This window comes from Tachypleus tridentatus, chromosome 12 (genome assembly GCF_004210375.1).
Source record: "Tachypleus tridentatus isolate NWPU-2018 chromosome 12, ASM421037v1, whole genome shotgun sequence".
Taxonomy (NCBI): domain Eukaryota; kingdom Metazoa; phylum Arthropoda; class Merostomata; order Xiphosura; family Limulidae; genus Tachypleus; species Tachypleus tridentatus.
Genome location: NC_134836.1, coordinates 116,804,703 through 116,818,618, shown reverse-complemented (window position 1 = coordinate 116,818,618; position 13,916 = coordinate 116,804,703). Strand labels below are relative to the sequence as shown.

Below are 13,916 nucleotides of genomic sequence, written 5' to 3'. Positions count from 1 at the left end.
ATAACTAAATATTAAATATGCTACAATATACAGTAACATAACTAAATATTAAATATGCTACAATATACAGTAACATAACTAAATATTAAATATGCTACAATATACAGTAACATAACTAAATATTAAATATGCTACAATATACAGTAACATAACTAAATATTAAATATGCTACAATATACAGTAACATAACTAAATATTAAATATGCTACAATATACAGTAACATAACTAAATACTCCAGATATTTAGTGTACATTTTTCCCCCGAAGATAAACCTATATATTTCAGTCTATTTCGTAAAGCTTCTAAATCAAACATTTTACGGAAATTAAAGTTATAGTATATGTTTATATACCTGTCTTACCTACCTATATTGTAATAGACTAAACGTCTGAATATATTTTTATGTTACCAGATGTATTTTAAATTTAATAGTCGAGGGAACGAAGAATGACAAAGTCACTTTTACTATAATTGTTTTAATTTGCATTTAATTGTAGTTTCTCTAGTGTAATTTACTAACAAATCCAAGAATGTGTCATAAAAGTAATCACAATATGTTACTTTTACAATATTCTTATTAACAAAATATTTTAAAAAAGAAACATTTTCTCCAAATATGGTTGTATTTCAGGATCAAAGTATTAAACAAATAATTCCACGGGTAATTACTACCCTGAATATTTGACCACGTATTGGTTCTATTTGTTTACTATCAATAACATAAGCATCATGGATATATGGATAACTGTTATTAATAAGGTTTCTTTACATGTTTATATTTACCTTATAATCATCACACAAACGTTTCATTTCTTTGGTTTTCTATCTGTCATTCCTCTCCTATTTAATGTTTAGATCTAATTTGTTTAAGAAAGTTTTTTTTCTCTCTAAGATGTTTTCCACACACGTAGTTATGGTTTCCACTTTATAATTTTAATTTCTTCAGTTCTTTTGTCAATGTAATCGTTTCCTTCTTATTTGGATTCTGGACATTTCCACATCTATCTTTTTTTCTTTCGTCACAACATTGGTTATCATTCAACTACCTCATTGTCTCACTTATTTGACTATTATTGGGTGGAAGTCCTAGCAACGTTTGTGATGCTGTTGGAGATTCCTCATTCTTCCTTCCTATATATTTAAAACTCCGAATTATCGACTTCACTACCACCGTAATGATTAGTTGTTGCATTATTAATTAAGTCCAGTGTCAGGAACTGACCAAACACGTTTGAAAATGATATACTTAAAGGAATAATCAATAATTAGTGAGATTAATTGGAATGTTTGTGATATCTTATTTGTTTTTAGGCCCACCATAGCTTGGTGGTTAGGGTGCTCGACTCGCAAATCGCGGGTTCGAATCTGTTCTCCCAACATGATCGATTTATTGTGGCCATCTGAACGTTATAATGTGACAGTGCATAAATTGGTTAAACCGAATACATTTAAAACGTTGGTAGATTTTACACTTTCTGGTTTGTGAACCTAGGTTAATATAATCACATCCAACATATCAGTTCGTTTTGTTAAGATACTTTACGCTATGGCTTCATAACTTTCATGTTATATCAGTTGTGTTCTCGTCCGTTGTCAGGTGAAACAAAAACTTGTCTGTAACAAATAATAAAACACTGAACTTTTATTTTTGTTTTGCTAACACAATAAACATCAAAAGTGCAAAAGTGAGAAGAGTTTTTACTAGGATACGTCAAGTTAACATAAGGGTACCAATACTAAAAAGAAATATACATAATGTTTCTAATAATTCTATCATTACGAAATTAGATGTAGGGCTCCACTTCCCTCATGTCATCCCATGTCACTGTGTAAAGTTGTGCTGATTTAATTGTTATTTTTTCCGAAATCAGATATGAAATTAGATAGGGCGACCAGCCCCCTCATATCATCCCCCATCGCTGTGTCAAGTTGTGTTGATTTGGTAGGTTGTTTTTTTCGAAATCAGATATGGAATTAGATAGGGGATCCAACCCTCCCTCGTGACCTTTCTCATATCATCCTATACCACTGTGTCAAGTTGTGTTGATTTGGTAGGTTGTTTTTTTCGAAATCAGATATGGAATTAGATAGGGGATCCAACCCTCCCTCGTGACCTTTCTCATATCATCCTATACCACTGTGTCAAGTTGTGTTGATTTGGTAGGTTGTTTTTTTCGAAATCAGATATGGAATTTGATAAGGGATCCAACCCTCCCTCGTGACCTTTCTCATATCATCCTATACCACTGTGTCAAGTTGTGTTGATTTGGTAAGTTGTAGAAACTAAGCCTAACGCAGATGGTTAAGAAATACCAAGATTTCTCAATTAAGCCTAACGCAAACTTTACCAGCGAGAGTCGAGAAAAACCTAATTAAATGGAATAAAAAAAAACTACCTGTAGTTCAGTTATTTTAATAATTTCTTAAATTAAGAAACAAACAGATAAAAACAAGGACCGATTTACGATGCTGGGAAGTAGTAAATTTGAAATATCTTCGGTCATCTTTTTGCCTGTTATTTTTTTAGAGTTTTACAGTTTTTACGAAAATATATTTGATTTTTTGAAATAATGTGCGAACTTTATTTTCGATGAAAAATGATTATCTTTATTATTTCTACGACAACGTAAACTATCGATTTTTCAATAATATGTAAAATTAATATGTTTAATATCCATAATTATAGAAACTATTGTTTTTCCGTTGGAAATAAATACTTCAGGAGTTTGGAACGTTTTGATATTCGTCGGTTAGTTAAGGTTAGTTAATCAGCTATTACAAGCTTTTAATATCTTAAGAAAGTTTTACAAAACTTTAATATTCATCACAACTAATTCTAGGTTGTAGACAACAAATAAAACATGCATTTTATCCGTTGCGATCTAATTTAACACAAGCTATATTCCTGTTTTATAACACAAGTGTTCGTTTCTCTACTTTCGACAATTCGTGTCAGATCTAAATCCTTAACACTTGCTCATTCCTAACTTATCTTAAACTGAATTTCAGTTTTTTTTAATGAAACAAAATATAGGATTAAATTATTCCTGGCTAAGAGGAACATAACATTTTTACTATCTTGGCTTAACGTAGGCAGAGCATACCGAACTGAAAAAAAAAAAAAGAGTACTCTTAGTTTTTTTTCTGAACCAATCACAGAACACGATACAAATCATGTTAGCCTAGCCTAGCTCTATTTTGTATCGAGTTGTGCCACTTGATAATACACTTATCAAAATCGTCTGCGTGTGCATCTCTAAAAGGAAATCTCTGTTCTGACGAATTGTTTTTTTATGAAAGTTGTTCTTACCAAACAGTGAAAAAACATGTTTAGGATTTGTGATATCTTAATACCGGCTGTCTTAAGCCATCATTTTATTTTATACTAATTACTTAATTTACACCAACAACCCTGGATAATTAATTGAATATCACCGACAAGATACGAGGCTTTCGGGACTTTGTTTTTTTGTTTGCTTACTTTTTGTTAACTTCACATCCTATAGCATAATACAGTTGGATCTGACTTTTTATTGTGTAGGTTACAAAACTAGGTCATCACTAAATCCTAAAACAAACAGAAAAAAAAACGTTAAGACTAGCAGGAAATGATCCAGTGTCGTAGATTTCGTAAAAGCGTCAAAATGTTGGCGCCAGTTATTAATGAATAATGATAAACGCTAGCACTAAAAGTTTCCCGATTACATTAACCGCACAAACTAGTTTTAGAACTAGTTATTATCACCTCTTAAGTTAAAACAAATTAGTAATAGAAGTCCTGGATTATTTTTGAGATTGTCTGTTGGTTCAGTTTTCCTGAACTTGTGGAGATTGTGATCTGATCCTCACAGGGATCGTATCCCGATTTTTAGCGTTATAAGTCCACAAGGTCACCGATTAGTCACGAGGTGGGTTACGCTTTCACTTTGATAAGAAACTATTTTAAAATAGCCATGTCAAAAGTCAAACAAATTAAACATGTGTAGTCTTCAGATACCTTGTATAAGTCAATCGTTTTAAAGACTTCTACGAAATTTTGGTTTGGTTTGAATTTCGCGCATAGCTACACGAGGGATATATGTGTAAGCTGTCCCTAATTTAGTAGTGTGAGACTAGAGGGAAGACAACTATTCATCACCACCCACCGCCAGCTCTTGGGCTACTCTTTTACCAACAAATAGTGGGATTGATCTAACATTATATCGCCCCCACGGTTGAAAGGGCGAGCATGTTTGGTGTGACGGGGATTCGACCCCGCAATCTTCGGATTACGAGTCGAGTGCCTTAATCATCTGGCTATGCCGAGCCATTTTACGAAATTTACCACAATAAAAAAGTAAAATTCTAGTGCTCTTGACAAGAACTATTTTCTTTGGTAAAAAAAATAATTGATTTATGTAAATTGTTACGTATTAAACTTTATCCCGGATGAGTGTACGCTTTATTATATTACATATTACGATTTCAAACAGCTGCGGATTTAAATTTGAATATAGAAGCTAATTGAATATCAGCATGTGTTAAATTTATTATATTCGCCAAAAGATTGATAATTTTCTTTCTTAACATAAGTATATTTTAACATACAAACAACAATACAATTTATAATAGCGGTTATTACAAATACTGACATATATGTACAAAAATGTTACAAACGTATACACAATATTTAGGCGATAAGTCTACGGATTTATAATGCTAAAATCAAGGGTTCGATTCCCCTCGGTAGACTCAGCAGATAGCCCGATTTGGTTTTGCTATAAGAAAACACACACACACACACAATATTTAGTCTTATATCGGGTCTGGAACTGAATATTTTATCGACGTTCCACGATGAGCGAATTAATTCCGAGTTGATATTGTCACGTTTCGCTTAATAGCTGTAGCTCTCTATTCTTGGCTAATCTCATACCGTTTACAAGCTGAATTTTTTCAGACAAAGACATATAATGTTCTCGTAGAAATACTAACGCCCCAAGGTAATTCACTGAAGTTAAACGGTCTGTAATGCTCGAAACCCATAAACGTTACTGGTCAAATATCTATAGTTTTCTGATTAGTAAGCATTTGTTACAACTATTGTTTCAAAGGCTTATGTTTATCGTATACTAACTATAGCAAATCAACAATATTGTACTGTCTCTTGACGCGTCGATTTACAATCTTTCAGGTTGAGGTTCTAATAGTTCAGTTGGCAACAATGTAAAATATATATTGTCGATTCTTACACTCGAGAATCTTCTGCAAATTTAGTGAATAGGTGAAACTTTCACAATACAAATTTAACAGTATACGTTTCATGCATTTCTAAATATATTAAACTGAAACAAACATAGATATTAAAATAAATAAATAATAGTAAATCCGTTACACAATGAATAATAATCTTCAACAATTCTCAACCATTATTTTTTTAATTGTTATAAAAATTAATGGCAAACTCAGATTTGTTTAGTGAAATATCCCCTTTCTTGCTGTTTATTAATCCCACTCCCTAACACAGTAGTTGCTTATTGGTAAGAGCTTAATGGTTTATAGCGTAAGACTTTGTACTAACCTATTCAACGGCCTTATGTTTAACATAGAGGTTCCTCAAATGTAGTAAGAACATTTTCTGTCATAAGTTTTGAACACCTAACGTCCTGATGTTTTTTCTTTCGCAGCTTTACTTCGTTATTATTTTGTTTTTACTTCGTAAAAGCTAAACAGTTAAACTGGTTATGCTGATTACTATTACACTTCAGTTTTATTGTCTTAATTGTTAGTGATTTTGTCTGATTACAAAGGTTTCTGTGGTTTAGCCACTCAGGATTGAGTTTAACTAACCAACGTTGATCTTACCTCACCACAGTTGATCTTAGTTCAACAGGGTTGACCTGGTCTACCAGGGTTGAAATACAACCCACCATCTGCTTCATCTCGACATGTCATATTCATGGCGAGTTACAGATTCATACCATCATCAGCTCTTCCCCTCTAGTGGGTAAAAGACTTGACTTCAAATCCTACAAATCATTTTGTGTACCATTCGTTATACTCATTGTCAGTTCTGTATATGTTTCTATATAATTCGGAGTTTCGTTCCTGTTCATTACATATGTTTATATATAATTCGGAGTTTCGTTTATGTTCATTACATATGTTTCTATATAATTCGGAGTTTCGTCTCTGTTGATTACATGTGCTTTTATATAATTCGGAGTTTCGTCCCTGCTCATTACATATATTTCTATATAATTCGGAGTTTCGTCCCTGTTGATTACATGTGCTTCATATAATTCGGAGTTTAGTCCCTGTTCATTACATATGTTTCTATATAATTCGGAGTTTCGTCCCTGTTTATTAAATATGTTTCTATATAATTCGGAGTTTCGTCCCTGTTCATTACATATGTTTCTATATACTTCGGAGTTTCGTCCCTGTTGATTGCATATGTTTCTATATAATTCGGAGTTTTGTCCCTGTTGATTACATGTTTCTATATAATTCGTAGTTTCGTCCCTGTTTATTAAATATGTTTCTATATAATTCGTAGTTTCGTCCCTGTTTATTAAATATGTTTCTATATAATTCGTAGTTTCGTCCCTGTTTATTAAATATGTTTCTATATAATTCGGAGTTTCGTCCCTGTTGATTACATATGTTTCTATATAATTCTTAGTTTCGTCCCTGTTGATTACATATGTTTCTATATAATTCAAAGTTTCATATTTGGTGATTACATGTGCTTCTATATAATTCGGAGTTTCGTCCTTGTTGATTACATATGTTTGTATATAATTCGGAGTTTCGTCCCTGTTGATTACATGTGCTTTCATATAATTCGGAGCTTCGTCCCTATTGATTACATATGTTTTTATATAATTCGGAGTTTCGTTCCTTTTCATTACATATGTTTCTATATAATTCGTAGTTTCGTCCCTGTTGATTAGATATGTTTCTATGTAATTCGGAGTTTCGTCCCTGTTCATTACATATGTTTCTATATAATTCCGAGTTTCGTCCCTGTTGATTACATATGTTTATATATAATTCGGAGTTTCGTCCCTGTTCATTACATATTTTTCTATATAATTCGGAATTTCGTCCCTGTTGATTACATATGTTTCTATATAATTCGTAGTTTCGTCCCTGTTGATTACATATGTTTCTATATAATTCGGAGTTTCGTGTCTGTTGATTGCATGTGCTTCTATATAATTCGGAGTTTCGTCCCTGTTCATTACATATGTTTCTATATAATTCGGAGTTTCATTCCTGTTGATTACTTATGTTTCTATATAATTCGGAGTTTCGTTTATGTTCATTACGTATGTTTCTATATAATTCGGAGTTTCGTTCCTGTTCATTACATATGTTTCTATATAATTCGTAGTTTCGTTCCTGTTGATTACATATGTTTCTATGTAATTCGGAGTTTCGTCCCTGTTGATTACATATGTTTATATATAATTCGGAGTTTCGTCCCTGTTTATTAAATATGTTTCTATATAATTCGGAGTTTCGTCCCTGTTCATTACATATGTTTCTATATAATTTGGAGTTTCGTCCCTGTTGATTACATGTTTCTATATAATTCGTAGTTTCGTCCCTGTTGATTACATATGTTTCTATATAATTCAAAGTTTCGTGTCTGTTGATTACACGTGCTTCTATATAATTCGGAGTTTCGTCCCTGTTGATTACATATATTTCTATATAATTCGGAGTTTCGTCCCTGTTCATTACATATTTTTCTATATAATTCGGAATTTCGTCCCTGTTGATTACATATGTTTCTATATAATTCAAAGTTTCGTGTCTGTTGATTACACGTGCTTCTATATAATTCGGAGTTTCGTCCCTGTTGATTGCATGTTTCTATATAATTCGTAGTTTCGTCCCTGTTCATTACATATGCTTCTATATAATTCGTAGTTTTGTCCCTGCTAATTACGATTGTGTTCTTTGAGTACACAGAAACTAAAATAATCTAGTTTAGTCCTGGAATCCATTTTTACCGTGACTCTAGCTTTTTCACACACCAGTGTTAGAGTTTTCTGATACTTATTCACTGTCTTTGGTTTATTTCTACATCGTATAAAAACTGTAGTCCAATCTCTTCAAAGCTACCGTTGTATGTGTTTCTCTGTTTCTTTTTTAACAGGACCTGCTTGTCCTACGATATGGGATGAATTCTACTGTTGGCCAACGACCCCTGCCGGAGAACTGGTATCAAGACCTTGTCACGAAATTTTTGACCATCATGATGTTCCTATAGATCTAAATCCCAAGGAAGGAGGTAAGCTTTGTTTGACTTCTCAAAATAATTCGATTTTTAATACTCCTTGAAAATGATAACTAAACATAAAAGGTTCAACATATAAATCTCCAAATGTTGATAAATCTGATAAATATCCACAAGAATTCCCCATTCTACCATCGAGAGAGAAGTTACCTACAGAGAAAACAATAGTTCAGTTACCAAAGGTTGTCCAACCATAGATAGAAGACTGTCTGTTACAGAATAAAAACTACAGATATGAACAGTTTACATACTCTCTGGTCTGTAAAAACACGTTTTATTATTCTAATTATCAGACGTTTCCCAAAATCCAAAATTATCAGTATTTTTTTTGTATCCATTTGCTCACAAAAAGTGGAAAAAACAACAAATGAAAATCAAATTTAATCATGACTGGTGAACAATGAGATGGAGAGAGATTTCAAATATCGTTTTCCTCATATTTCTTAAACGATGTGTAAAACAGCAAATACTAACCATGGATGAGAGATAGGAACAGTAGACCTTTTAGAAAACAAGGAACATATTTCTTTACATATAAAAGTACAACAGAGTTCTTAGCTACTACATGGAACCAATGTTGATGTCAGTTGCGAATCGTGGACAATAAATAAACAAATGAAAAAAATCCCCTTTTGCGATCGGAATATGGTTCTGTGTAGAATGATTAGTTTCCTGTAAAGACCGGAAAACAAATGAAAAAAATTCTACAACAAACACGAACAAAAATAGAATCGACAACTAAAGTACGTGGAAGACAAATAGCATTATCTGATCATGTAGTGAGTATAGATGGAACGGAACACTTGATAACAAGTGGGAAATATGTGGGAGAACATCTGGGACAGTTTAACAATTTAATGACACAAGGAGAGTGTCAGTGATATAATCACTAGTGGTTGAGATGGCAGATGTAGTCAGAAGTGTCCAAGGATCAGTGATGTTGTCGCAAGTGACTGAGAGAGTCAATGGTATAGTCACCATTAACTAAGAGGGTGACTAGTGTAGTCACAAGTGACTGAGATGGCAACGGATGTAGTCACAGGTGTATAAGGTGGGTGACTGTAATCCAAGTGTCTAGGTCAGAGAAAGGTGGAGAGTCAGGATGACCTACACTACAGAGTACCAGACTTGATTGTGATATATATATGTCATATTGCTTTAGACTCTCTCTCCTCAGAAACATTCCTGTGGACACCCATGATACTAACACCAGTATTTATTTCATTTTTGAGTATCGTGTTCCCCTAACACGATGCTTTCTAAATAAGTTATTCTATCGAAAGTTATTTTAACAAATAAAGAAATAGACTCGTTGGCATCTTTGCTTAACAGTGTATTTTGTTATATAAGTAAATACAATGAGTTAACTGAACTCGCAGTTCTATCCTAGTTGATTTTGACTAAAGAAGATTTGATGTTTAAACAGAACAGGTCTTTAAAATATATTATTTCAACAATAGTAAATATTCTTACCCGTTGTAAAAACAGATATCCAGTAAAATATATGATAACAAATGTTAAGTGGTTACGTCAAGTGTCTATCGTTTCTTGAATATTTTTTTTTAACTTATCTCAAGTGACTTCTTTCAGCCCATGCCTTTAGACTCTGTGACGACACTGGTCAGTGGACTTGGGGGAACTGGACTAACTACACCCAATGTGTCCACCTCTTGCATCAGGTAAAAAATGTGAAGAGAGAATTTTAATGACAAGTAATTTCACTTTAGTTTCAAAGTTCAGAAACCATTTTATATGAATGTATATTTCTCTAATGAACCTGATCAAAACCTTCTTATATGATAAACTAAATTAATGAACAATTAAAACTTACGACAAGAGTAAACGGTGCGTTTAGTGTGAAACTTCAAATCAACGTGGCCACCAGTGTAACTAACTAAGTTCACTTTTCTTAGATGTCTATTATCAGAGAAGGTAATTAAATATACATTTCCTACATTTTTACTTATAAAGATTAGAATCCTTCATCAGTTGGGTGCCCTCGCTGTTAACGACGTTTTCGGCAGTAAACCCACTAATATCTTACGAGGTTCAGTCAGCTTAGGATATTTAGATTGCTTTCAAATATCTGTACTATACTAACGATGCAATACAATCTTAATAATGAAAGTATACTACTAAAAACAATATTGATAAATAATAACATTTAGACGTGTTAGAATTCCCAACCAGTACTATCAATGAATTTTAGAAAATTAAAAAAAAAAAAAAAAACATAAATAGTATCTGGATCAGAACTCATGGCTAAAAAGTACCTGATTGTAAAGAACGGTTAAGACTAAATGTTTTAATCAAGTTAGTTTGAATTAGAATATCTAACAAATCTAAGATATTTGTTTCGTATTCATCAGGGTAGCTACTGCGCTTATCAGATGATAATGTAATAAAAGATAAATATCTCTAAATCTATCTACTTTTCTTTCTTGGGTCATACGTCTGTTTAGCAAACTTTTCATGTTGTTCAACTGTGGCAGAACATTTAGGACGTTTTGTTCCCAGGCCGAATATAGGACATGTTAACTTGTAAACATGACAATAAAACTACTCTGATGCTTTACATTTGTCACATGAACATTCGTAAAGGACTGGTGTTTTACACTTATTACATGACTCTTCAGAACGGCTTGATGTTTACATTTATTACATGACTTTTCGAAACGGACTGATGTCTTACACTTGTTACACGACTCTTCAAAAGGGACTGGTATGTTACATTTATTACCTGATTCTTTAGAACGGACTGGTGTGTTACATTTATTACATGACTCTTCAGAAGAGACTGATGTTTTACATTGATTACATGACTTTTCAGAAGGGACTGGTGTGTTACATTTATTACATGACTTTTCAGAACAGACTGATGTTTTACATTGATTACATGACTCTTCAGAAGGGACTGGTGTGTTACATTTATTACATGACTCTTCAGAACAGACTGACGTTTCAAATGTTTTACATAACACTTCAAAGAGAATATTAAACGTATCAGAAAGAAAACAGATCGATTGTTACAAGTTTCAAGTAAAAAGAAAGCAGATCGATTGTTACACGTTTCAAGTAAAAAGAAAACAGATCGATTGTTACACGTTTCAAGTAAAAAGAAAACAGATCGATTGTTACACGTTTCAAGTAAAAAGAAAACAGATCGATTGTTACAAGTTTCAAGTAAAAAGAAAACAGATCGATTGTTACAAGTTTCAAGTAAAAAGAAAACAGATCGATTGTTTCAAGTTTCAAGTAAAAAGAAAACAGATCGATTGTTACAAGTTTCAAGTAAAAAGAAAACAGATCGATTGTTTCAAGTTTCAAGTAAAAAGAAAACAGATCGATTATTACAAGTTTCAAGTAAAAACAAAACAGATCGATTGTTACACGTTTCAAGTAAAAAGAAAACAAATCGATTGTTACAAGTTTCAAGTAAAAGGAAAAACAGTTCGATTGTTTCAAGTTTCAAGTAAAAAGAAAACAGATCGATTGTTACACGTTTCAAGTAAAAAGAAAACAGATCGATTGTTACACGTTTCAAGTAAAAAAAAACAGATCGATTGTTACAAGTTTCAAGTAAAAAGAAAACAGATCGATTGTTACAAGTTTCAAGTAAAAAGAAAACAGATCGATTGTTACACGTTTCAAGTAAAAAGAAAACAGATCGATTGTTTCAAGTTTCAAGTAAAAAGAAAACAGATCGATTATTACAAGTTTCAAGTAAAAAGAAAACAGATCGATTGTTACAAGTTTCAAGTAAAAAGAAAACAGATCGATTGTTACAAGTTTCAAGTAAAAAGGAAAACAGATCGATTGTTTCAAGTTTCAAGTAAAAAGAAAACAGATCGATTGTTACACGTTTCAAGTAAAAAGAAAACAGATCGATTGTTACACGTTTCAAGTAAAAAGAAAACAGATCGATTGTTACAAGTTTCAAGTAAAAAGGAAAACAGTTCGATTGTTTCAAGTTTCAAGTAAAAAGAAAACAGATCGATTGTTACACGTTTCAAGTAAAAAGAAAACAGATCGATTGTTACACGTTTCAAGTAAAAAGAAAACAGATTGATTGTTACAAGTTTCAAGTAAAAAGGAAAACAGAAGCAAATTGTTACAGGTTTGAAGATCAAATTACAAAACAGAAAACCATATAGTTTAGTGCATTACTCACATATTATATGTAATGAAATGATCTAATGTATTGTTTGATTGTTAAATTCTAGACCAAACCTACTCGAGGATTAACTGCCGTTCCTAATGTAAGATTAATAAAAATGAAGGAAAGCAACTAATCCACATCACCCATCACCAGTTTTTGGGATCACGTTTCACTCCACCGCCCCCACTGCTGAAAGAACAAGCATTTTCAGTAACGAGTTTCGATCCCGTGGCCTAATGTAACAACTTCGGCCCATAACAGCTGCATTGCTTACCTTAACGTTTCCAGAAGCATGGCCTTGTTCTTAATGTAACAATTCTGTCCGAAACGAAAGTTCTAGCGCCGTGTGTGATTTACTTTATAAAGTATTTCATCACCATAGTGCTAATAACAAGTTGTAACACCTAACGTTATCACTGTCTTAATAACAAGTTGTAACACCTAAAGTTATTACTGTCTTAATAACAAGTTGTAACACCTAACGTTACTACTGTCTTAATAACAAGTTGTAACACCTAACGTTATTAGTCTTAATAACAAGTTGTAACACCTAACGTTATTAGTCTTAATAACAAGTTGTAACACCTAAAGTTATTACTGTCTTAATAACAAGTTGTAACACCTAAAGTTATTATAGTCTTAATAACAAGTTGTAACACCTAAAGTTATTATAGTCTTAATAACAAGTTGTAACACCTAAAGTTATTACTGTCTTAATAACAAGTTGTAACACCTAAAGTTATTATAGTCTTAATAACAAGTTGTAACACCTAAAGTTATTATAGTCTTAATAACAAGTTGTAACACCTAAAGTTATTATAGTCTTAATAACAAGTTGTAACACCTAAAGTTATTATAGTCTTAATAACAAGTTGTAACACCTAAAGTTATTACTGTCTTAATAACAAGTTGTAACACCTAAAGTTATTATAGTCTTAATAACAAGTTGTAACACCTAACGTTATTAGTCTTAATAACAAGTTGTAACATCTAACGTTATTACTGTCCTAATAACAAGTTGTAACACCTAACGTTATTAGTCTTAATAACAAGTTGTAACATCTAACGTTATTACTGTCTTAATAACAAGTTGTAACACCTAACGTTATTAGTCTTAATAACAAGTTGTAACACCTAAAGTTATTACTGTCTTAATAACAAGTTGTAACACCTAACGTTATTACTGTCTTAATAACAAGTTGTAACACCTGACGCTATTACTGTCGTAATAACAAGTTGTAACACCTAACGTTATTACTGTCGTAATAACAAGTTGTAACACCTAACGTTATTACTGTCTTAATAACAAGTTGTAACACCTAAAGTTATTACTGTCCTTATAACAAGTTGTAACACCTAACGTTACCATAGTGTTAATAACAAGTTGTAACACCAGACGTTACCATAATATGAACAAAAAGTTGTAACACCAGTTGTTACTATAGTCTGAACAACAAGTTGTAACA

At 32.1% G+C, this 13,916-nt stretch overlaps 1 protein-coding gene across 1 annotated transcript in view; it reads left to right on the top strand.

Annotated features, from left to right (window-relative positions):
- The window catches only part of LOC143235740 (calcitonin gene-related peptide type 1 receptor-like), a 65,407-nt gene that overhangs the window by 19,942 nt on the left and 31,549 nt on the right, over window positions 1-13,916 (top strand). The window contains exons 2-3 of the mRNA XM_076473946.1: window positions 8,151-8,285; window positions 9,882-9,970. Of these exons, the coding sequence (XP_076330061.1) occupies window positions 8,151-8,285; window positions 9,882-9,970 (224 nt within the window). The remainder of the gene's footprint in view (window positions 1-8,150; window positions 8,286-9,881; window positions 9,971-13,916) is intronic.